At 44.3% G+C, this 24,761-nt stretch overlaps 1 protein-coding gene across 4 annotated transcripts in view; it reads right to left on the bottom strand.

The window, feature by feature from the left end:
- OSBPL5 (oxysterol binding protein like 5) overlaps positions 1-24,761 on the bottom strand; it is a 164,034-nt gene that overhangs the window by 28,730 nt on the left and 110,543 nt on the right. For all 4 annotated transcript variants that reach the window (XM_054171906.1, XM_054171908.1, XM_054171910.1 and 1 more), the window contains exons 3-7: positions 22,362-22,435; positions 13,903-13,983; positions 13,137-13,238; positions 11,840-12,043; positions 9,123-9,207 (exon numbers count right to left, since the gene is read on the bottom strand). In XM_054171906.1, coding sequence (XP_054027881.1) covers positions 9,123-9,207; positions 11,840-12,043; positions 13,137-13,238; positions 13,903-13,983; positions 22,362-22,435 — 546 coding nt within the window. The remainder of the gene's footprint in view (positions 1-9,122; positions 9,208-11,839; positions 12,044-13,136; positions 13,239-13,902; positions 13,984-22,361; positions 22,436-24,761) is intronic.

Here is a 24,761-nt window from a genome sequence, read left to right as displayed (position 1 = left end):
AGAAGATCAGATGATAGGTATAGAAAGAAATGTTCTATAAATTCGAGTAGCTTTCAGTGCTTGCCTTGATACAAAGCTGCAACCAGCAAAAGGGAGAAAAAAGCCCTAGAACTTTGAAGAGCTGCACTTGAACACTGAGCCAGGAACACTGCAGAGCCCAGCCACATCTCCTCATTTCATCCCATAAATGCCTTCAGCATCTGCTTAGGATTTCCTAATAAAATCACACATAATGGTTAATAAAAGATTAGGAGGGTTGAAGGCTGCTTGAATTGATTTCACACTATTTGGTATTTAACAAATACATTTCTTGCATTAAGGCTTCACATGCAGAGATTTATTCCCTTCTGCCACGTGGAGGATTTGCATGGATAACCCATTAGAGTCAATGGCTGAGCTGAGCACATATCCACTTCCTCCCACAGATCCCCTCTTTCCCAACGCCACCGAGGTGAAAACCTGTTTTAGGCTGTTCTGTACAAAGGAAAACACTCCTGCCTGGCTTTACTTCCTCTGACTTTCCTCTCTCTTTACATTCTCCAGTTCTGCAGAGTGAGGACTGCAGGATTTGACATCTGCAAGTGTTGCATGTCTCAAGGTATTTTTCTGTTCCATGGGCCTGTACAGTCAAGTGCTTTGGTGAGCAGTTTGATCTGCAGCAGCATGAGTACTTTGGAGCAGTAAGAGGCCAGTGCCCCAGCACCAGGCAGCTCTCCCATACAGATATTATCTTGTGATGGCTATGGCAAGACATAGAATATAGAATATACATAGAATACATAGAATACATAGAATAAACCAGGTTGGAAGAGAAGACACTGGCTATGTTTGTGATTTCCAACAAGGACAGCGAGGCTGACCCCAAAGCCTCCCTCAGCCATCCCCCCACGCAGTGCCCCTGCAGCCCACCCCTCCCTGGGGCTGCAGGCAGAGCAGGCCATGTTGACCACAACCCCAAAGGCACCTCCTACCCCCACCCCCCACTGCCACAGGCATTCACTGGTACTAACACAAGCTCACAGGCTTGATCACATCTCTGGACTCCACCACATCACCACAGGAAATCTCTACATAATATATTTGGGGGGTTTACCTCTTTAGGTAACTCCCTGGAAGTGACTTGGATCCTTTTTGCAACCCTATTGAAGGAGCCTAAATGAAAAAATAGAACATTTAAAATATTCCTTTCAATACTGCAAGGCAGGGACAGAAAGCTTTAGGGGAACTTGCTGTGCATTCACACTCAGCACCACTTATGCCTGCAGAACACAGGAATGGCATCAGTGTACGCCCTTGGTTTCTCATCTGACAGAAACCGGATTCAAGGGATGCACAGCATCCCCAAGCCAAGAAATGGGCCTTCAGCCATCAGGTGGTGCTGTGAATCCAAACAAATGCATGCCACGAAACCAGAGGTATGGGATTTCCTCTGCAAATGAAAAGGTTCCATCTTCTGCAAGGCAGCAGAGTGCTAATTGCAGTGTAACACCGTAAAGCGCCACCCTCTCGCTTTCAGGGCTGCACACAAGACAAACCTGTTTCCTTCCTAGAGGCTGACATGAAATGTTTTTACATTTGAGTGATCCTGCTATTGAGTAATGGTTCTCTTTATTGTAAAAGTAATACAAAAATGCTACCATTTGGATTGCTTAATTGCTTACCTGACAAGTCTACTCACTCCCTCAGGAACTGCAGAAGGTGTGTGGTCATGTAATTAAAGGCTGTCATCTATAGTCACAGTAGTCTGCTGGAAGGCTTCATGGTTACCTTATCTGCTGGTTTTGACTGGGGTGGGTTTTTTTCCTCCACAATAACTGGTATAGGATGTGTTTTGGTTTTGTGTGTTGGCAACTCAGGGATGCTTTAGTTCTTGCTGAACAGCTCTTACACAGAGCCAGGGCCTTTCCTGCTCCTCACCCCACCAACAAGCAGGCCCAAGGTGCACAAGAAGTTGGGAGGGGGACACAGCCAGGACAGCTGACCCCAAATGACCAAAAGGATGTTTCAGACATATGGCATCATGCTCAGCATATAAAGCTGGGGGAAGAAGGAAAGGAGGGACATTTGAAATGCTGGTGTTTGTCTGCTTAAGTCACCATTATGTGTGATAGAGCCTGGCTTTCCAGGAGATGGCTGAACACCTGCCTGCTGGTGGAAAGTGGGGAATGAATTCCTTGTTGTGCTTTGCTTTGTGTGTGCAGCTTTTGCTTTACCTGTTAGACTGCCTTTAGCTCAGCCCACAGGTTTTCTCTACTTTTACCCTTCCCATTCTCCCCCCCGACCCCACTGAGGGGGAGCAAGTGGCTCTGTGGGGCTGAGTTGCTGGCTGGGGTTAAACCATGACAGCTTAATTCTCATATTTTCTAATTCTGAGTGGCTGACTCAAGTCAGGATTCTTTTATTTGCAAGGTCATTAGATCAGAGAAGGATGCTAAATACGGGTTCCTTCTGAGAGGCAAGACAGCCTGACATAGTGCATGTAAAGGAAGCAAAAAAGAGCTGCAAAGGAGTTCTGATGATATGCTTCTAGAAGGTCAGAAGTTTTTAAAGCTGCAATGTAAAACACTGCAATCAGTTAGCAGTTAGAATTTTCCACCAATTGTGGCTTAAAGTAAACACATGTTTAAATTCTGAAGGGAAGCCCTAGAGTATATTGTCAGCTTAGGGCAGAATGTCCCCACAGGCTTTTAAGCTTTTCATCTCTCAGGTGCTGTATTACTGCAATGATTACTTTTGGGCAATTTCTGCAGAGATGATGTCGTTTCAAAACCACCTGCATTACCTCTGCCTGCTTGGCAGCTGTGAACTAAGTATTCCCTTTCGAATGTTATTTCTGATATTGATCCTTTCTTCATTGTATTTAGTGCCAAAGAGCAGCCTGCAGAGGAAGCTCTGGCTCTTGTCTGGGCTGTGGAGAGGGAAGGATGAAAGAGGGAGCAAGAAAAGTAGTCCATCTGTGTATAACACTCCGATGTATCTCACATGCCACACAGAAGGGTTTACAAAATTCAGCAACAGAAATATTCCATCCAAGCTGACAGAGTCCTCAGTGAGGATAATAATAGGGGGAAATGACATCTGAACCAAGAGCAGATCCCCAGCTCTGATGTGTAGCTACATCACTCACGCTTACAGCTGACATAAAGAACACTTCACATCACCTGTCTTTTGGTTAGGTGGATAGCTTGCCCAGAGACCTTTAGCTCCCTCCAGGAGCAATGGGAGTAAGACTAAGACTCTTTGACAAGGCTGTTCCTAAAGCTCCAACAGTGGATATCCTACCAGCGTGCTAGCACCAGCTTGGATTCCTGCTCTCTGCTGTAGCAGCCTCTCTCCCTGCACTGATCATTGGTTTCAATATCCATTCCCTACATCACTTCGGCAAATGATGATCACAGAATTTGGCATGTGACAGATGCCCCAGGAAAATGGGATGTCAGAGAACACCCAGCTGAGCTCACTGGGAAAAACAAAACAAACAAAAGCTAAAACAGAGGGGTGTGCCCTGAGCAGCTTGCAACCCTTTTTCTCTGCTCTATGTGTTCACAGTAAATGATGACAGCTCTCAGTGACAACTTGAAAAAAGAAAAGTCAGTTAAAAACAGCTCTGCATTCCAGAGTCCCTTCCCTCTTGAAAGGTTAGGGAAAATCATAGAATCATAGAATTGTTGGGGTTGGAAGGGACCTCAAGGATCATCTAATAAAGGATGTGTGGCCTTGACTTTGCAAAACCAAGGCAAATGTGCACCCCACATAGGTTTTAAAATCTTCTGTATGCTTTCTCCAGGCCTTTTAGCTCAGCAAGCTGGAAAAGCAGCTCGTGGTCCTTTGAGGTGGCTACTGCAGTACAGTTGTACAAATGGGAATCACTGTGGCTCCTTGCAGGATGCTTCTCAGGTCTGCAGGACACTGCAGGCATCATGTGGAAACTTGGAGGCTGCACACACTCACACCAAGTCTTTCTCTCACTGGCAAAAGGAAGTACTGAAACCAAGTGACAAAACCCAATTCTCTCTCTTGGGAGGGAGAAGCAGCTTATGCTGCTAGCCTAAGCTCAGCTCCAGGAATAACTTGAGTTTGTCCTAGTCTTAAAACACACACCTAAAATGACAATAACATCACAGAGAAAAAACAACCAGGCAGCATTGAAAACACGAAGCCATTCAGCTCTGAAATGCTTTACAGTCACCATCACTCACCTAGAGTAATTTGATGTGCCACGTCTATCTGCCACATTTTACAACAGCTGATCAGAAGAGCCAGCCAATGTTCTCTCAGCACTCACCAATAACAGAAGTCTGCTTGAGATGGAATCACACCAGAATCTCAGTCTGGGACTCTGCTTTTTTCCCCCCACTGCATTCCTGTAGCTACAGTACAGCCAGGATGAATCTCTTGCCAATTAAGACTTCAAAAGCCTCACATCTAGTAACCATGCATTCCTCCAGAGAGGCAGCACTAAGGGAGTGTTATTCTTCTTTAATTATTAAAGTCAGGCAGCTTTTGGCCTCATGCCTCAAACCTACAAGACAGATGCTTTAAAATATCAACCTGAAGCGGACTGGCACCTGGAAGCAAAGAACCCTTGCTCAAGTGCACACAAATCAGGAATGATGAGCAAGAGGCTGATTTGGTTCGGTCAGTGAACATTAAGGTCACTGTGTTCAGCTGACTGCTTATTTTGCTGCACTACTTGGGTGCCTGGTGTGCATGATTTCATACATTTTGGCTTTCAGGATGCAAGGATGTGATGTCTCAATTAGCTGCAGGTGCAGTTTATGCAGGTCTGGTTGCAAATGGCTGGATTTTAGACTGTTATGAATGGTGTAAGGAATATGAAGGGCAGACATAAAAGCTAAGATGATAACTTCGATTTTTTTTGCCAGTACTGCCAGGATCCAGTGACAAATTTCATTGTGAACTTGGTTTCAAATTGTATCTTACTCCTGGTCTGTTGCTTCTGTGTGTGACCCTTAATTCAATACCTAATTTCCTCCCCAAATGACAGCATCAGTTTTAGGGGAGAAGCCAGACACCCAGCAAAGAAACAACAGCAGCGTAAGGCAGACTATCAGGAGTTCCACGCAGCTCCATCCACATCAGGCAATGGAGACCCAAAGCATGCCTGAAGGAGAGGACAGACATAAGGAGCAAACTGGAAGTGTGGTTCACAACTCCACTGCTCAGCTTTTAACCCTTGGTAACCTGCCACTTAGAACTGCCCCAGTGACTGCTGGTGGCAGCGCCTGTGGTGGGGTGGAGATCTGCACTGAGATTTTAGCACAGGACTCAAAATGCTTAGGAGGTCTGAGGCACTGGTTTGCAGATCTCAGGGCAGCCTCAGAAGGGTCCAGGCAAGAAGGTCAAGACAGGTTTAAATTACAAACTCTAAGCTATTCACCAGGGCACAAATCTGAAATGCATACACAGTCACTGGCTTGGAAACAGCAGTTTTCTCTTCTGAAATTGGTAAGAAAGACCCTGTGCACAGGTTGAGCCCTGTAGGCTGACATGACCTTCCAGATGTCTTCAAAACACATCACATAGCTGAGTGCTGCTGTGGTCTGTGAATGTGAAATCTACTGTAGCTTGGCAGTGCTTCTGCAGGCTGTCCAAAAGTCAGGACCTTAAATCCTACCAACAGTCTGTCACAGATGGTATGGCAGAGAGGGAAAAAAGGCATTCTGAAATGCTGAGAGAAAAAGTAGGCCATGTAGCTGCTGATCATGATCTAGTTGCCTGGATAGCAGAGCTGTACATCTAACATATGCTGGGACTCAATATTCCCCAGCAAGTCAGAGGCCTCCACGAATCACTGTTAAATATGCCAAATGCTCTGTGGTTCATTTTCCCTGCAAACATGGGAGACTGTGTCAAGAAGAATGTGGTCAGGACACCTCCTCAGAGATGCTGTAGGTTCACACAACATTGCATCTAGGGAGGAGATGTGAACATACTGCAAATACACCCTAGCATTACACGAGGGGATGGATTCCACTGGCTCCATCTGTGGCAACTAGCTTTGTGGCAGCTAGTTTAGCTCAATTTACCTTAATCTCCTGCCTCCCTTTACCATAACTGCATCTTCTACATTTGTCCAGGACTACAAAGAAATGAAACACTTAGGTACACCCTCCTAGGATGCCTTTTTGCCACAGGTAAAAGCTATGTAACAATTTCAGTAGTGTCTTCTGGGCTTAAAATCAAGTTGTACCAATTGCAAAGTACAAGCCTTAATTTGCTGCAGCTTATATACAGATGTCTTTAAATGGAACAGTTTCTATTTCTTCTGTCCTTGTCTGCATCTGTTTGTGTAAAACACCCACTGATGTCACTACTGTTTCCAAGTCACTCATCTCTGAGTGACATCTGTGTGTTTGGCCATTTCTTAGCACGGCTACACTGCTCAGTGGAGCAGATGCCCCCAAACTGCCCCCACAAAGGCTACCTAACAAGCAAAAGGACTAGAGTATAGCCACCATGCCAGGACAGCTCTAGTGTTTGAGCAGGGGGGGGAGACTGGCCTGAATGTATAAACTTTTCTTCCCCCTTGTTCATAGATTCCCATCCTTCCCTTCCTGCCCAAGGCACAGCCACTTCCAGCAGCTCACTGACCTCGGCTGTGAAGTCCAGCACTCTCATTCAGCTGCAAACCCAAAGCAAACAATTTATCATGCTAGCATTTATAGTGCAATACGAAATCACATTATTTTGTGAAGTCCACTGCTAAATGCTCCCAAAGCTCCTCAGCATAGCAGCTGTCACAGTCACCTCCTTAGACTGTCAGGATATACCAGGCACAATGAAGGTGCTCCAAACCTGTGCAGGTGGCTCTAGGGCACTGCTAGTGCTGTTCCACAGCATATATTATTTCATCTTGATAGAGAGGTATATCAGTTCCTTCCACTTCCCTTGATCACATGAGCCTTCCACCTAACCTTAAGACCCTACAGAAGCAGCAAAGTGAAGGAAAATCACACTAAGTCCTACAGTAACTCTGCTTTGATCTGCCTGGCCTCTGCATGCTTCCCAAGAATCTTGGCCCATATCTTAGCTTTAAAAATGCATTCCAGTAGCTCACTATTTTGGGCTCTTCTCTACCAGAGACACGTATCATGCACTGGGCAGAAAGCTCCCCACAGGCATTGAAACATTGGAAATGTGTGTGTCCCTTTTGTGTTCTTTTATCATATGGTGTTTGACCCAGAGAGAGAGATTACAGCTAGGAAAGTCTTACCTCTGATGATCTCTTGGGAGCTATTGCTAGCTTGGGAGATTTTATGGGTTAGATTAGTTAGAACAAATCTAAAGCCATTCTGCTCCACACAACTGGCCTATGGCAGCCATCACTCACACACAAAAAAAGAGCAGCAGCTCAGCCACTGGTCTCTCTGCCAGACTGGCTTCAAGGTTTAATCATTAGGTTTCCACCACAATTAAAGTTTTCATTTAGAAGACAGCTGCAATGCCAGGGAAACCAATCACCTTATGACACAGCGATTTGTCTTGAATACATGCAGTGACCACATTGGGCCCTCTGAGCATTTCCTAATTAAGTTAATGGCAAGACAACTTACACAGACCTCTGAGGAAACAAGAATTTAGAAAATCTGGATTGACAGAGGCTTGCTGAAGCTGGTTGGTTGCCTAAGAACTCTGTGGAACAGTTTCATACATCTGTACTGGAGGCTGTCTGTATAATCAGGGTTTCAAATGCCTGTCATATTTAACAGCTCTGCCTCAACAGCACTGCTTTTACCACTGTAGGATAGGATAGGATAGGATAGGATAGGATAGGATAGGATAGGATAGGATAGGATAGGATAGGATAGGACGGGATAGGATGGGATAGGACGGGATAGGATGGGATAGGATGGGATAGGATGGGATAGGATGGGATAGGATGGGATAGGATAGGATGGGATAGGATAGACCAGACCAGGTTGGCAAAGACCTATCCCTTTCTAGACAGGTGATACCTGGAGCTGGGCTGTAATCCTGTGGTTTTATACACAAATAAGCTGTAGTGTTCCATAAGCTACAAAAACATAATGGCCAAAAGAAACAGATGTGCTTCTATGGCTCTGTACAAGTTCCAGTTATTTTCATATCCTTTCACTACACTGGCACCTGCAAAGTAGCTTTCAGTGTCAGGGTGGTATCCCTGTGAACAGCCTTCCTTGCACAGTAGTAGGAAGAACAACCCTGTGACAAAAGGCTTCCTCCTACTCAAAGTTCCATGTCAAAGATCTGTTTGGCATTGGCCCATTTCCAGCCTTTGGGAATATGCAAAACTTCTGTCACTGGACCAGAAGGATGCTGGTTCCCAAGCACACTGTGCTCCATAAAAAACCCTTGTATCCTTAAAGTTACTGTAGATGAGGCCCAAAGGAACACATGGCCTACAGAGCACCCTTGGAGGGGTAGGTAAAAAATACCCATGAAATGAACAGCCTGGGTTCATTTGCTATGGCAAAACCCCCAGTAATTCAGTGGCCTGAAGGTCAAATGGAATAAAAACATTTTAATCTTCTTATCTGCTTATAAATCACTGGTATTTTAGGTCTGCTAAAGTCATTTCTAGAGCTTTTCACATCACAAGCTGGCCTGCCTGATATATATTGACCCAAATCTACCTTCCATAATTTTGTCAGTTCCCAGAAAGGTTTTTCACATGTGGAGTCACCAGTGTCTGGGCCTGCTGCACTGTAAATTGTGGCACAGCAACTTTAAAGGAAAACTCTGGCAGCTGAGAGACATCTATCAGTAGTTCTTCCTTTTCCTCTCCCTAGTGACAGACATCAGTAGATAGCCCACTGAAGTCTCTGCTGAACTGAGGAAACAGTTAAGCTCCACTCTCATTACAATTTTGGGATCAACTCCTTTCTTCCTTTAGGATATACTGTGGGTTTTCCCCAGCTCCAAGCCTAAGTCCCTCTTCCATGTCCAGCAAAGTGGCTGTTCAGTGAGGAACATGAAATCTGCTTGACCTATTCTGATTATCTCAAGTTGTGCAAACCACCATTTTCTCCTTGACACACCAATTCTGTTTGCATCAACCTACTTTCCTAACTAGCAGGGAGTATGCAATCCATACAAAGCAAACCAAGACCAGAACTTACCATCTGATTCGGAGGCTGCTCTGAAAATCAAGTAGCTGCTGGGAAGAGGCTGAGTGATGGAACCAACATTTTCTCCCTTTGGGCCCTGGAACACACACAGACAGAAAGATTTAAGGCAAAGAAGATGCAACAGACTGTTCAACATCTTTCTACTCTTCCCAGGCAGAGGGTGTATGTTTGTGATGGGAAAGAAGGAAGGAGCAGATGGAGTAATTTAGAGAGATTCATTAATAATCATGATATTGCTGCTGCAGATCCAAAGCAGTCATGAGCTGACATAAATGGAGCTCAGTGCAACCTATGCTCTGCCCAAAACCTCCTCTGCTTATTCAGTCCTCAGGAACAGAAGAAACTTGTTCCTGTGGCTTGGGACAAAAGCAGTCAAATATTTGCTATTAGCCCCGTTTGTGAACACCTGCATGGACTGTTCCATGCAGTGCATGTTGAGTCTGCAGCCTGACACTCTGGCTCTGAAACACTCATTACATGTCACCCAAAGAGGGGCCAAAAGTGAAACTTGCTCAGCCAGATCTTCTGTGGTGAGGGTCAGGAACTTAGGCTTAAGCTCAGACTAATCTATAATTCATGAGAAACAGGTTTTCTTTGTACAGTTACATAGAACCAATTTAGATCAGTCAATTCTGCTCCAGTTGCTCTAGAAGAAGGCCATGACATGACATAAACCAAAGCAGTATTTTTAGCTCTTTCAGCCTGGAACTGCTGTCAGGGTGCAGACAGCTTCTTTGACATCAAGCATTTCACTGGTAGATTTCTTCTTCTTGTGCAGTTTGGTGTTCACCTTGTGGCTGAAAGCATCCATCACACCTAACAACTCAGGCTGAACTCACCTTTCAGGAAATAGCCTACCATGCAGCTTAAATGTAGCTTGCTAAGTACCTGTCTCAAGTGACTTAGAGTATTACTCTGACTTTAAAATTCTAATCCCTTGGGATTTCCTCTAGTGCACAAAGCTTTTCAGAGAGGTATTCTCTTCATGTTTAATATACTGATTCTTATTTCTGTCCTCTATTTTCTAAGGGACACAAGACTTAGATGTACATACCCAGGCACAAATACATGCACATACTGATAATAACTCCCCTTTCTTTTTGGATGATTCTAGCACAGCACAGCAGTGCTGATCAATCACCGACCCTGCTTTTCAGTACCTGACTCCACTTTTGATTCTACCTTTTCACTACTTCTCCTAATTGTGCTTTCCAGAAGAATGGAGTTGACCTACCAAGTCACAAGGAAGATTTTTTGTTGTTGTTGATGGGCAGCAATTGATCAACAACCTTCTTGGGTTCATGATTTGGATTAAAAATCACTCAAAACTGAGTATGAAGCAAGGTAGCGAAGAAATCTTTGGGACTTCAAGAAAAAGCAGTGCAGCTAGGTACAGATCAAAACTGAGCTACTGCCATAAACCAGCAGCTCTTACCCTTGGCTGTGGAGGTTAATTTTAATTCTCTCCTCCTACCTCATTAAAAATTGACAGACTTTTTACAGTGATTTTATAGCTGTGTTTAAAACTCTTCAATTAACATCAGGGATGAGCAGGAGTGAGCCTGCCTGATCTGCTCTCACAGGGCTTCCCCTTCCTTTGGTTACCTTGTCTGATGCCTCCATCCCTCTCACAGGAGTCTTTCCAAGCAGATTCACACTGCTGGCCATCTCTCAGCAAGGCACTAGTGTGTAATGCCTTGCTTGCACTGGTGATGGCTCCTACAGAATTTGTGCCTGCAGTAACTCTGCTGAGTCACTGTTATTAACAGAGAAACAAGAGCTCAAGAACATTTAAGTTTTGTCCTCAGGGAATCCAACAGCTGTTGCTCTCAGTGCCTCTCTGGAGGCACTGGGCTCTTTCTCTGTCCTTGTGGGCATTTAGGTTGTGTTGGCTTGTTTTGTTCTTTATTTTTGCTTGCTCTTAAGGGAAAGAAGTAAAAAGAAATGCAGCTCTTTAAAAGTTGCAGGGAGTTATTTTAAGAAGTGTGAGAAACTATTCATCATTTGTGTTACAGAGAGATCCAGAGGTCACTGCAGGAGCTACTGTGTGTACATGAAGAGACTGTCTCAGCCTGTGAGTAACAACAGACTAAATAACTCCAAGTGAAGGGGAGAAAACCTTGCTATTTCCATTTCAAAGGAGGGAAAACTAAGGTGACCTCTCCTAAGTCACACTTCTATGGAACAGTCAAGGCTTGAGCAGAGCAAAGAACTCCAAACCTGTTGCAAACAAACCCAAACCTCAGAGGCCTTAGGGGAAAAAAAGAGTCAACTTCATAATCTGGGGGTTTTTATCACTTTGTCAGCCCTCTTCCAGTGCTGTGCAAAGCATTTGGTGTGTCCTTGTTTTGGGGGAAGTCAGTTCATTTGGTCTATGCCTCATCTCTTAAAGATTAAGGCCATGGCTTGATACAAGCTACTAGGTGCTGATCTTTTCTCCTGCAGTAACAAATTTTCCCTTTCCTCAGTCTCTGCTTGCATCTATACACCCAGAATGACACCTTTGTATACTAGTCACAATGTACCACATTCCCTTGCCATCACAGCATGACCAAGCTCAGTGTCTTTAATCTTTTTATGCAGTTAATTCACCATCACTAACAGCAACTGAATCACTGCCAATCTAGAGAACAACACCACCAGGTAATGCTGGTGCTCAGACAATTTGGTGACACAGGAGAGGTTGCTCATCTCAGCAGGATTGTTACCTTTACAGCCCAGATTGACTGATCCAAAGGATGAAAAAGTTTAAAGCAGAAGCCATCCTTTTTGGAGGGTCTCTCAATCAGCTCACAGGAATGGAGCAAGATTGTCCCAACCCACTGTCCAGTCTTTGGCGTCTTATAAATCAGCAGCACTCCTGGTTTCAGAACACACCACAGCTTGGTCCAGCTCTTCAGAGTCCCACGAATCTAGAGGGGAGCAGGGAGAGAACAAAAAGTTGCAGTTATTTTCCTCTTTAAAAGAAACCCAGCATTTATGCAGTATTTATACAGCATTTCCAGTGTTTCCACTTCCAAGGCCACACTCTGATACAGCCCTTAGAAAAATGCATTGCATTATCTGAACGGTCTTAGGGATCTCAGAGCCAAATCCCAGGCCTTGTAAATCTGGCTAGCAGAATTGAGTCTTCCTATATTTATTACTGGCTTAATGGTAGCAGCTTGCTCAATGTTTTTAGGCAGCCAGCACTGCTGGCCCACGTGAGAGTGATCTGTTAATAATCCTGGAGGACATGCTAATTAGAATATCTCACAGGGAAATGTTACAGCTACTCTAGCTCGACTTTAAGTCATTTTAATAGTGTTCTGCACAGCACAGATATTAATGGGGTTTGTCAAATATCCCATTTTTAAAAGTACCTTCTGCACTGGTTTACTTCTCTGTCAAGCTCACTGCACACTCTCTCTTATGTAGAAGACATGAAATCTGATAGCATGTATTAAAGGTAACAGCTTTAGGAACGGGAAAGTTTCTCATCAAGGTTAGATTTTGCCTGAGGTCTTCTTGCCTTCAATGTACAGAGGCCAAACTTCTAGTCTGTTGTCAGTGTTCTGTTTGTGTGGCCTGGCATTATTTGTTACTGAACCAGGAACTTCCACCCACAGCAAACATGAAACAGGTATTTTGCATTAAAAAATAATAATCATAGAATGGCTTCACATGTAAGGGTCCTTAAGAGATCATCTCCTCCAACCTCCCCTCTCTTGCCCTGCTGGCCACACTCCTCTTGGTGCAGCCCAGGAAACAATTTGCCTTCTGGGCTGCATGAGGGCACTGCTGGCTCATGGTGAGATGGATGGAGTTAGGTTAAGATGGAAAGTAAATATTCCCCATGCCTCCACGTTTACAGCAGTTGTTTAAGCATAGCTTTACAGCAGCTTCAACTCAGAACTATTCAGCCTCCCCTCACTACAAAGTGCTAATGCATAAGTCTCAGACACATCAGCTGCTTCTCACTGATTTCTTCCTACAGCCTCAGAAGCAATGGCCTGTATTAAATACCTTCAGCCAGTCTGCAGTGATCACTACACTAGGATCCTTCAGAGCACTGAAGAGTTGCTTGGTGGCTCTTTTCTTCTCCTGTCTGTAATTTTTCTTTTGTACCTGGTTGAGAACAAAGAAAACATAGCAGCTGTAAGCATGGCCTCTTTTGGGGAGGAGAGAACACAATACATTAAGAACAGCTATGAATAGCAGAGCCAGAGCTTGACCCAGCCCAGGTTCACCAGAAACGAGCACAAGGAAGAACAAAACCATAGCAAGACAGCAGGCATTTGCTTTGCTCCTGAAGTTCCACTAAGCACAATCTAATTTGGCTTTTCTTTGGGGAAGGAAAGAGACTGAATATCCACTCCTCCTTACCCCTCAAATTAAAAAGATAAAATCTAACTGCACCCAAACCAAATTATTCATACTTTTGGTTTGGTAGGCAAGAAAGTGTTCAAGCAGTCATTTGCTCAGACTGCCCACACACACACCTCCTAACAGGACCAGTGAAGGACTGCAGTCCTCTTGAGGTGCCTAATGATTCTGGTACACACGAACAGAGTGAAATAATGACACTGATTTGTTCTGTTTGCAGTATATAATCTAATCCTGTATATAAGGCCTGTAAATGCCCTTGCCCTGTAATGACTCCTAGAAGAGTTGAAGGCTTTTCCAGGTCTTGGGAAATGACTCAGAGTAGTTCCCAGTGGTTTGTTTAGAAGGTACCACTTGTTTTGTAAAAGAAAGTCAGCTGATGCTGGCTTGGCTGCTTTGCACATACCTTCAGTGTTTCCTTCTTTGTGAATTTGGCTGTGGGAGATACACATTCTTTGTCAGACCCATTGCAGAGCTTGTATTCGATCTAAAAAAAGAGAGTGAGCAGAGAGTGTTAGCATGAAGATGTTCAAGTTGTGCTCTAATGAAGCATTGTTTATATCTTCCAGGAATCCATTAAATTGCTGATTGCAGATTCCAGCAGCAAGGCTCCAGGCAGGTGCAGAAAATGCCTATTTTCAATGCAGACCAAACTTTCTTTTACACTCATAGCTGGTTGGAAAATTCCCCACCAAATTTTCTTCATTTTTCTCCCATGCAGACATTAGTCCTGGTAAAACCAAAAGGAAACAAACCCCAAACCCCTCTTCTTGTTCCTAACTTTGAAAATTGCTCATCTCTTTTCAGATCCAAAAACCTTTCAATTACTGGAAGAAAAAATTACAGGGGAGCTGGTAGAGGTCATTCAGAACCAGGCTTGGCATTGGCAATGACTGCTACCCTAGCTGAAATGTCCAGAAACATAAGTGGGGAAGAAATTACCTAATCATGTTATAGATAATACAGGAAATCATCATCATCTTGGCCTTGAGAAGCAAGGCACACAATAATACCATCACTTCAAATCATGTTTGACAGTGTCAGTGCTGTTTAAATTCATTTTCAGAGGCTACAGCCCCATCTCCTGATTGTGCTGCTGGGCTGAAAAACAATGCTTTACTTTTGTAAGACACGGTCACGGTATTGCTGCTCACTTACAGGGGACAGCTGTCTGGAGCCCAGCTCGGGAGGAGGACCCCAGCTTGGAGAGGTGTGTCAGCAAGCTGTCCAAAACAGGGAGAGTGTCACAGTGGGAGAATCTGTTATTTCTATGTGACCTTGTGGAAGTTCCTTTCTCTCTCAGTACCTTTTTCCTACCAACCTTTCATGTGGCTGATGCGTTCACAGTGTGATCTTTTGGGGTCAGGCACTGTCTCTCCTACTTTGCATGACAGCTTTATAAGAGAGCTCAGCCCTTGGCCATCTTGATTTAATTAGTATGACACAAAAATGAGCTCTACAAAGGAAAAACTGTATCAAGCATAGTTCCCATTTATAAATTCACTGCTACGATGTGAAACAAACCCACAGGGCTCTCGGACTCTCCTTTATGTCATGAGTTGATGAAATTGTTCTATGGTGCCTTCACTTTTGAGAAACCCACTTTCTTTCTGTGACACAGAAACCTCTTTGGCTTCCACAGCAACAAACTATGTTAGTGTGAGCACTAAGCTATTTAATGACAGCCCCACCAGTCCTTTTCACACAACTCAGATAAAACCACACAAATTCATGACCAGATCACAGCAATCAGGCCATCAACTCTGCTTTGCAGACTGTGGCAGAGGCAAAAATGGGTGATGCAGGATTAGAAATTAGGGGCAGAAAGTGCAATTTACAACCAAGCCAGGGTCACTGTAGGCCCTATTAGCTGTTCTCACATACCCTTCTCATAATATTTCACTAAAAACATACCTACAGATGATACTTGGAAATAAACAGAGAAATGAAAACTCTGTGATGGTGTGTAAAGACCACTGGAGTCCTTGATGTGACTGCCCAGTTTACAACTCAACTTGGCCTTGGATCCACTCAAGGAATATGCCAGCTTTGGGATTCTTGCCGATTGTTCAACAGCTGCAATTTCTGGTTTAGTAGAAAGCTAAGTCCACCTCCTCTGCCTGCAATGCAGTCTCTGATGCACAGTTTGGGACTTCACTGCAAAAACCCCAGGCTTACAGTGGGGACTGCTGCACAGACATGACATCTGAGCAGAGAATTTTGCCTGGGGGGGCTTTGTCACATTTCAAAGGGCAGTGGTAGACATTTGGGAGATATGCTATAGGCCTTTCTTTATGAGGAAACATTTCTAAGTGCTTAAATGTCTCTGAGCAAGAATCCTTTGGAATTAGTAGGAGATTATGCTTTCATGATTTGAGACATGTGTCCTCTGAAACTGGACAGAAGAACTCTCTGCCATTCTCCCAATTAGCAAGGAGAATGTCCTGTCCTTGTGATACAACTATGAGCCAACTGCTTCTTGGTAATTTAACTCCCTCCAGCCTGAGATATCAGATACAGAGAGGAGCACTAGTCCTCATTAGCCAGCATGAGAAGCAGAAAAATCACTGATGTCCCTGAGATTCTAGGAAACCCTGCTCAGGTGTCTGCAAAGCATCAGGATCTAATCAATGCCTTTTGCTTAACTAATCAAAATAGGCTACAGTCACTTGTATAGAAAATTACATCTCAGCACTTATATAAAGAATTACATGTTGGCCCTCATGCTCACTTGGCTTAAGGACATTTACTTGAAGAGGAATTCAGAAAGGCTTCCAACAATGGTCACAAACCGTGCCAGCCTGAGCCCTCTGCTCATGGGCAACTGGCATTAACACAGACACACTTTCACTGGTCTAGCAGCCACACCTGCCTGCTCCTCAGAGTCTCTCTGGGTCAGCTACAAATGGACTTAAACAATCATGAGACTTAAACCTGGAACATTTACAGACAGAGACTTTGATTCTGTCTCTTTAGAAGAGCTCCATGACCAAGGGCACTGCCGATGCCCCGTGCCAGCCAATACTGCTATGCATGTTATAAAGCCACAACACACCACAGCAGATGAAGGGATAATCTCCCCTTACACCACCACAGCCTTCCTCAGCCTAGTGGAAAACTAAGAGAAGCCATTTGTCATCACAGCAAATCTTTCAAGACGCTGGGATAATGCAGGATAGCAGAATCTGGCTCACTCTCTGAGAATGCCATTAACCAGGGATGAGGCTTTGTACAGTGGGAGGGTAAGGAATTGGTGTCCTTTGAAAATTGGAATAAACACCAGAATATTCTAATGGGAGACATGTCCTTGCTCACAGGTCATTTTTCCAGTATGTTTTCCACATGTAATTGTTGCAGATCTGTACCCCTGCAGGAATAGAATAGCATAGCATAGCATAGCATAGCATAGCATAGCATAGCATAGCATAGCATAGCATAGCATAGCATAGCATAGCATAGCATAGCATAGAATAAGCCAGGTTGGAAGAGACCTTCAAGATCATGGTGTCCAACCTATCATCCAACACTACCCAATCAACTAAACCATACAACCAAGCATCCTGTCAAGCCTCGCCCTGAACACCCCCAGCGACGGCGACCCCACCACCTCCTCAGGCAGCCCATTCCAGTGGGCAATCACTCTCTCTGTGTAAAACTTCCTCCTAACCTCCAGCCTAAACCTCCCCTGATGCAGCCTGAGACTGTGTCCTCTTGTTCTGGTACTGGTTGCCTGGGAGAAGAGACCAACCTCCGCCTCACTACAACCCCCCTTCAGGTAGTTGTAGAGAGCAATAAGGTCACCCCTGAGTCTCCTCCTCTCCAGAATAAGCAACCCCAGCTCCCTCAATCTCTCAGAATAGAATAGAATAGAATAGAGTAGACCAGACCAGACCAGACCAGGTTGGAAGAGACCTTTGAGATCATCCAACACCATCTAATCAACTAAACCATGGCACCAAGCTCTTCCTGAACACCTGCAGTGATGGTGACTCCACCACCTCCCTGGGCAGCACATTCCAATGGCCAATAACTCTTTCTATGAAGAACTTCTTCCTAACATCCAGCCTAAAATGAAATGAAACCAAAGTTCCTGAAGCAGCACAAACACTAGGGAACAGCTGGGTTTAATACAAGAAATGAAGAGCTCCTTGTCACAGATGTGAATATCCATGTTGTGCATGCACTGTTGTTTTCAGTTGCTATAAGCAGCTCTTTTAGAAAACGTTTTTATTTTGTGGTGAAATAACAGCTCATGCACAGCACAGGAGAGTCAGAGCAACAACTTTGGATGAGGAAAGAATTTTTCCCTGTGAGGGTGACAGAACACTGGAACAGGCTGCCCAGGGGGGCTGTGGAGTCTCTCTCTCTGGAGATATTCAAAACCCACCTGGATGCATTCCAGAGTGATCTGGTATAGGTGACCCTGCTCTGGCAGGGGGGGTTGGACTGAATGAGCTTTCAAGGTCCCTTCCAGCCCCTAACAGTCTGTGATTCTTACCAACCAGCCAGCTCTGCATTAGCAAAGATGACCCTGCAGTTAACATCATGCTGCTATCCAGAGTGTTGATTAATCTTCACCTAAAACTTTCTAGTTTGAACAAAATCCCTACCTCAAAACTCCCTCTTATTTCAACAGTATTAAAAAGGCCCAGCAGCTGCATTTACAGCAGTGCAACAGCACAATGGTTAGCACTGACTGCAAAGCCTGGACGAAATGCTGACATGGCAGCAATATCAGGGGAAGACCACTGGTGAAATTCAGCTATCCAAGCACCTCCAAATGCCAAGTTACACTCCTGTTTAGTGGAATGCTCTATTCCATTGTGTCAGATTATAGTAAATGAAGAAAAACTCAGAGATCTCCTGGGGCTTCTGTTTGATCAATTAAGTGTGCCTTTCATGGGAAGAACACTCTGCAGGTTTAGAGTATTTAAAGAAGGTTTGAGGTGAGTTGGGAAACTGCACCCCAAGAAGGATGCTGCTCTGCTGCTGAGCCTCTCTGAGGTTATTCCTGCAATACCTGGATCTTTCTGACAACCCATTCCTCAGCTGGGTAGCTAAGGGAGAATGGAGGGAAAGTTACTCTTGCAGTTTGCCACACCTGTGAATGATCTTTCATGATAGTCCCAAATATAACCATGGCTGGAATTAACTCAGAGGTTAAGAGTATGATTCATGGATGTACAAGGATGAGCTAGAGACAGCCTGGGAACTGTAACTTGCATCTCAAGGGATCAGCATGAGCTGTTTCAAGCTACTTTGCAGCTAAAATACATTTCCAGCAGCCACTTAGAGTCATACTTCAGATTACAAATCACACAACAAAGACTTGAACAGCTCAGACATGTGGAAAAACTTATTCACTATGAACAAAGCCATCTAAGCTTTGCTCCCCCATACATCATGTAATTGTGCACGTAACAGCCACACTCCTACCATGTGCTAAGTTTAGACTTCTTTGTGGCAGTAGTGGGGGACTGAAAAGAGTGAAGTACCACTGACTGCCAGCTTCAAGATTTTACTGACTATCCCTTAAAATACAGTTCAAATCTTTGTGGGCTCTGCATGTATATCAGAAGACATCAGCTGCTCTCCAGCCAATAGAATAGGCTGTAAGGGGCAGAAAAAGGAAAAAAAGAGAAGCTGCAGCACTGCAGACTGCAATTAAAGGTGCTTCAGAGGATGAACGAGGCACAAAGTGAGAGAAAGCCACCTCCTGTCACCATTAGGCAAGTGCTAATGTACTACCTGGCTACAGAGACCAGCTTGACACTAAAGAGACAGTTCTGTGATGCTTTCACACCCATTATGACCACTGGTCCCAGAAAACAAGGCTAAAGGGCTCTAAAAATAGAGAAACTAACGTAAGTAACAACATGAAATAAATAATCAGTAATATTGGATTGGGGTTTTGTTGTAGTTGTTTGGGGATGTTTTTACCTTGGAAAAGGAGATGAAAGAGACTGCACTTAAAAAAGGAAATAGGAGAAAATATGCTGCAGGAGAGTTAACAATGAAATATGTAGCTGAACTGTGCCTTTAATTTGTTGTAATAAAATTTGGTGTCAGAAGCCACAGCTGAAATCAGAACTGTGCATTGCCAAGAACTCCACAAACAGGCTGAAAGCAGATGTTCCAGCATACAGCATTTCGTTGTCTGTAAAGACAGGAGCTCAGGGACACACTGGCAGCCCATCTAAGAGCACAGGGTAGTGTGGTGGCAGGTAAATGGCTGCACAGCTCCCAGATGTTTATGGGGTCTTGATGAGACATTCTGCTTGGTGTCTGCTAACTCAGAATCCTGCAGCCAGCTCTGTGGTGCAGGGTGGACGTGCTCTTGAGTGAACAAAATGAAGAAATGTTTCCACCTCACTGCTGAGGATGTGAAAGAGAAACACAGTTGATCTGCCTGGGGAAATGCAGGGACTCCAAGCCAGAGCTGGGAACTCAAGGTCCCCTAAGTCCCAGTCCAGGAATTGAATCACTCAACTGTCTTCCTTTCCTTCTGGGTGAGAAGCATCAGTGTGGTGTGGGACATCAAAATAGCGCTGCCGAAGGGACACCGATTTCCAACCAGGTTACTTGTACCCACTGTGCCAAAAGAAGAGTTAAGCACTGATGGCACAGATCTGTTACCCAGGACATTTACATTTGAAACCATTAATTAAACCTGCACACCTCACAGTTTGGTTGCTAAAAATTATTCCCCTCCTGCTATCAGGAATCTAAACACGCCCCAATTAGCACACTCTTTCCTTTGGTCCAAGTAGGTGGAATTGCTATTTACTTTTGAACTGAAATGCTGTGACAGATCCCTGCTTACAGCTCTGGACCCCTGACAGTAAGTTCATTACAAAGCTTTAGAGCTGAGTGCATGTGAAAACTTAAATATTAGGCAAACTGACTACCAGTTTGCCTCGATTTTTAAGGTACAAGCCATTTCCTAACAGGGACTCCCTACTGTCACTGACACTGCAAAGCCAGACAGCAGAAAAGTTTCCTGTCTGCAGAAGAACACAGTAGTGTGCAACAGATAAAGGCAAAGCAAAGTGATCATGACAGGCACAGGTCCAGTGAAGCTGAGAGTCTCTGGATCAAACATCATGTGTCTAAGCAGAACATTCAGGCAGGAAAGAAAAACCTAGCTCTGGCCCATGCAGTAGCAAAAGCATCTGCCTGCAGCACTGTAAACAATTAGGCAAGTTGAAGTTTGGTGTTTTGGAGTCCTCACACCTGTTTTTTTTTAGTCCACTGATGTTTCAGAGCAATTTTGTAAAACCAAAGTCTTGGGTCAGTGAAAGTAAAGCTCATGTCCAGGTGCAGGTTTTGGATCACAAATCTGAAGCAGTTGTTTTGACACCTGCATTCTCACTTATCTCTCCTTAACAACTGCTCTTGACACTGCCAAGGGGAGACTCACCAACACCTCCCAGGTGCACATAAAGCATGGCAGAAATCTAGATGGGTACCCAAATCTTCCAAGGGTATTTCTCCTTTCAAAACCACACCTGTTGAAAACTAAATAGCAAGGCAGGCCCTGAGGCTGGGAAAACTCAGCACCTCAACTCTTCTCATAAATGAACTCTACTCTTGTGTTCAGAAATCAAACTGCATCTTAGAAGTCGTGCTCCCTTTTGGACATTTCAGTGCTCTGAGCTGTCCAGAAAGGTCCCTCATCTTTACATTCCTAAGTCACTGGGAGTTTAACATCACTCTTTTGAGGGCACACAAAACATTTGGCTTTTGAAACAAAGCCCTGGATGCAGGTCCTTGGGCTTCTCCGCTGTCAGAATAAGTTGTAACCTGGGTTTCCGTGAGGAACCTGCATGATAAACCAAACCCAGTTTGGGGTTTGCAGCTTGCCAAGTTCCAGCAATAGCAGAGGACATGCACACAAGCCCTTGCTACATGCTCCCAAACCTCCTCTCATCACCATCTCCCTGTGCTGACCTCTGCCAGAGCACCCCAGCTGTACAACCTGCAAGCTCCAGGCAAGCATAGCCAAATGTATTTGAAGCTGCAGAGCCTATTTTCATGTATTATAAGAAACCACTTGTCTGCAGCTGCTTCCTTCATGTTATATTTTCATTTCAGCTGGTGCCATTTGCATTTTATAGCTTCATAGTTGAATAAATTTAGTTAAAAATTTATTAACAGGCTTTGCTTCTATTTCTAGTTACTCTCTAGAAACATGTTAGTTGCAGCCAACAAAGCCTGCACATGAATCTCAAAGCCAGATCTAACTCATAAGGTTGATTCCATCTCTACAGGAAATCAAAACCAGGCAGTCAGTAACTCTAGATGTAGAGCCAGGTTTTAAACACCCAGATCCAGAGTCCTTGGATGCAGTTTTACCTCTCCATAACGGGCTATCTGGAAATGTGTTCAGGAAGTTGGTTAGTTTGTATTCCTCCCTCACTACACCAATTCCCAGAGCTCTCTTCCAGGATCTTGACTCACAGTTTTGGATGCCGTGCACTACACTAAACATTACAGCTTTCTCTTCCAAAACAGTTAAGGTTTATGATTGCCTTGCTGATCAGGAACAGCAGGAGACACCTCTAGCGACAAAATCAGCCTTTCAACCATAATTATTTGTATCTAATTACTGCAAAATTAGCCCAAATAAGCAGGGTTCTTCTGTGGCAGGTGCTATCACGTCAGCAGAAAGTGTGGGCTTCTCTGTCATCCCAACCATGCAAACCCAACCCTTTTCTTTCCCTCAAAACATGCATGCACAGTTCCTGCAGGAACAGAGGGTGAGGACTGTTCAATGACTTTGAGAAAAGAGAGAGTAAGAATGATTAATAGCAGCCTGGAAAGAAATGAAAGGCAGACTAGGGATAGATCCCTATTCCACCATACCTTACTAATGGAGTTTGGGGTCTGTGGTGTTTCATCCTTCAGCGCCGATGGGCTGTTTCCTTCCACATCTTTTCCTGCAACAAATAAAAGTGATTCACAATCAGAGAAATCCTGTGAAAACCATGGCTACTCATGGCCTTGGAAGGGCTACTGCTAACAGCAAGCAAGAGACGATGTCATGAGCAGGAGAGCAGGCACACCAGGACCACAGAGAGGGATCTTGTAGAGCTTAAAATAGCCTGGATCCACATGCTTGGGCAATGCAGCAAGTACTGCTTAGAAGTTAGGTCTCAAAACACTGTGGTAAACCAACATGGTGGTTGAAAAGTCCAGCATGTGAAGGCTGGAAAAACCCAGAAATAAGGTTGCTTATGCATCCTTAATCATCTCCCTTCTGTATCTGCATTATGATGCAGTCTTTAATTACATTACCACAGTCTGTTCTTTTCTTACATACCCCATGTCTCATGCAATGCAAATAATAAATGGAATTCAGTTAATAAGCAGCTGTTCAAGACATCATCCTCCTTGGTCAGTGTCTGGCAACTACACACAGATGCACTTGATAGCAGCTTTGTTTGACAAATAATAACCAGGATCAGAAAACATTACAGAAGACAGAACAGCATCTAAACATAATCAGCAAAACAAAATTAAAGAAACAAAACCCTGCAGAGGATAAACGACTTCTGATCAAGTTATTTGTTAAAGAAACATTTTCAACTACCAAGCAGCATTTGTGAGCACTGGAACATTTTCCAATCCCTGCAGAGATGTATTTCCACTACCCAAACATCCTACACTTGCAGTACATTATACACATTATATACTGAATATGCATAGTCCTGGCCCAAGCAGTAAAATGCAATGATAAACCCTGTTCTTTTTGCCAGCTGTAATCGTGTTTTACAGTAAAAGGACACATGGAGCTTCTATTTTTAAAAAGCCAAAAAGTAACAACTGATGAGACAAGCTTTCCAGTGCCAGGACAGTCATTGTTATCCAACTGCACTGTAGTTTTCTTCTCAAAACTGTCAGCAGTCAGAGCTTTGGAATACTGGATGCAGTAAAGAACCACTGAGATGGTGAAATACAATCCACTGGTATCACACTGCAAACACGGGAACTGTTACAAATGGTTTTAAACTGTGTGGGCCAGTTTGGATTTGGAACCACCACCAAATCCAAAGCCAGCAAGGAAATTCCTGATTCCCCTGAAGTCAGCAGAAGTTGTCACAGATGTGTCACAGATGTGTCAGAAGCGACAACATTTCCTGGCGTTTTCAGAGCAGCCATTTAGGAAGACAAGCACCATCAGAAAAAAACAGCCACAGAAGCCAACTAAAACCCAAATATCCTCATGGCCATGTCCTGCACTTCCATCGTGGGACATGTGAAAGAACAGCACATCCTATCACAACCAAAACTGCAACTGTGCTACAGGGTTTCTGACAAAACCAATGGCCTTTTAACAGGCATTAACAGCCACTTTGGTGTTTGAGCTCTTAGCTTCAGGAAAAGGCTTTGTGGGACAAGCGTCCCTGGAAGGTGTTCAACTTTCCACATGGTGACTAGGGGTGGAGGGGGTTTCAGATGTGTTTCTCACCCCATGGCACAGTGCTGACACAGAAAGCAAACACTCTCAAGCCCAGGAGAAGCAGGACAGCATGTGCGGTGCTCACGTGGGCTGCCGAAGCAGAGGAGGGACCTACACAGTCACATAGAAGGTGGTGCAACAACAGGGAACCCATATCTTAACCTAGTTTCTGAACCATCACTCCTCCCTTTGAAACACTGAGCCCTAAATAAAGCACTTGGAAACCTAACGTCTATGGGCAGCAGAAAATCCCAAGTGACTGCATAGCTGGCAGAGCCCTTGTGCTACCATGACAAGTGGGACAGCCACAAGCACCGCTGGCCATGGATCGGGACCTGTATCTCTGTATTTTTCCTTTCTCTGATGACAGTTTCCTCTCTATAGCTCCCCAGCAGAGGCAGAGAAGGTTGGAATAAAGTCACAAAGCCATGTTGCTGCCACACTTGTTTCCCATGAAGAGCTTCTCCTGTGCATATATGGGAAAGTAACATGGTCTGCAAGTTCAAGTCAAGTTAATGGGCATCAGCTGCTGCCTGCTCAGAGGGAACAGCATCTATTAGCATAACAGAGGTCCCAACCACTCTTTATTATGTCTCATTTCTCAGCCAAAGCTTCACTCCAAGCTGGTCTCCATACAAAAATCCTGGATGTGAAAGATTTCTGCCTTCTCTCAGTAATCCAGTCAAAAGGGTTTGCCCCTGAACAATGAGATGTTTGCTGAGGTTCTGGACCATCCTGCTCAAAGAATGTTATGAAAAATGGCAACGTGCAACTGTTCACTCTTACCACATCGTTTACAAGGA

This window comes from Dryobates pubescens, chromosome 22 (assembly GCF_014839835.1).
Source record: "Dryobates pubescens isolate bDryPub1 chromosome 22, bDryPub1.pri, whole genome shotgun sequence".
Classification (NCBI taxonomy): Eukaryota; Metazoa; Chordata; class Aves; order Piciformes; family Picidae; genus Dryobates; species Dryobates pubescens.
Note: the sequence above shows the minus strand (reverse complement) of the source record. Positions and strands in the feature narration are given on the sequence as shown.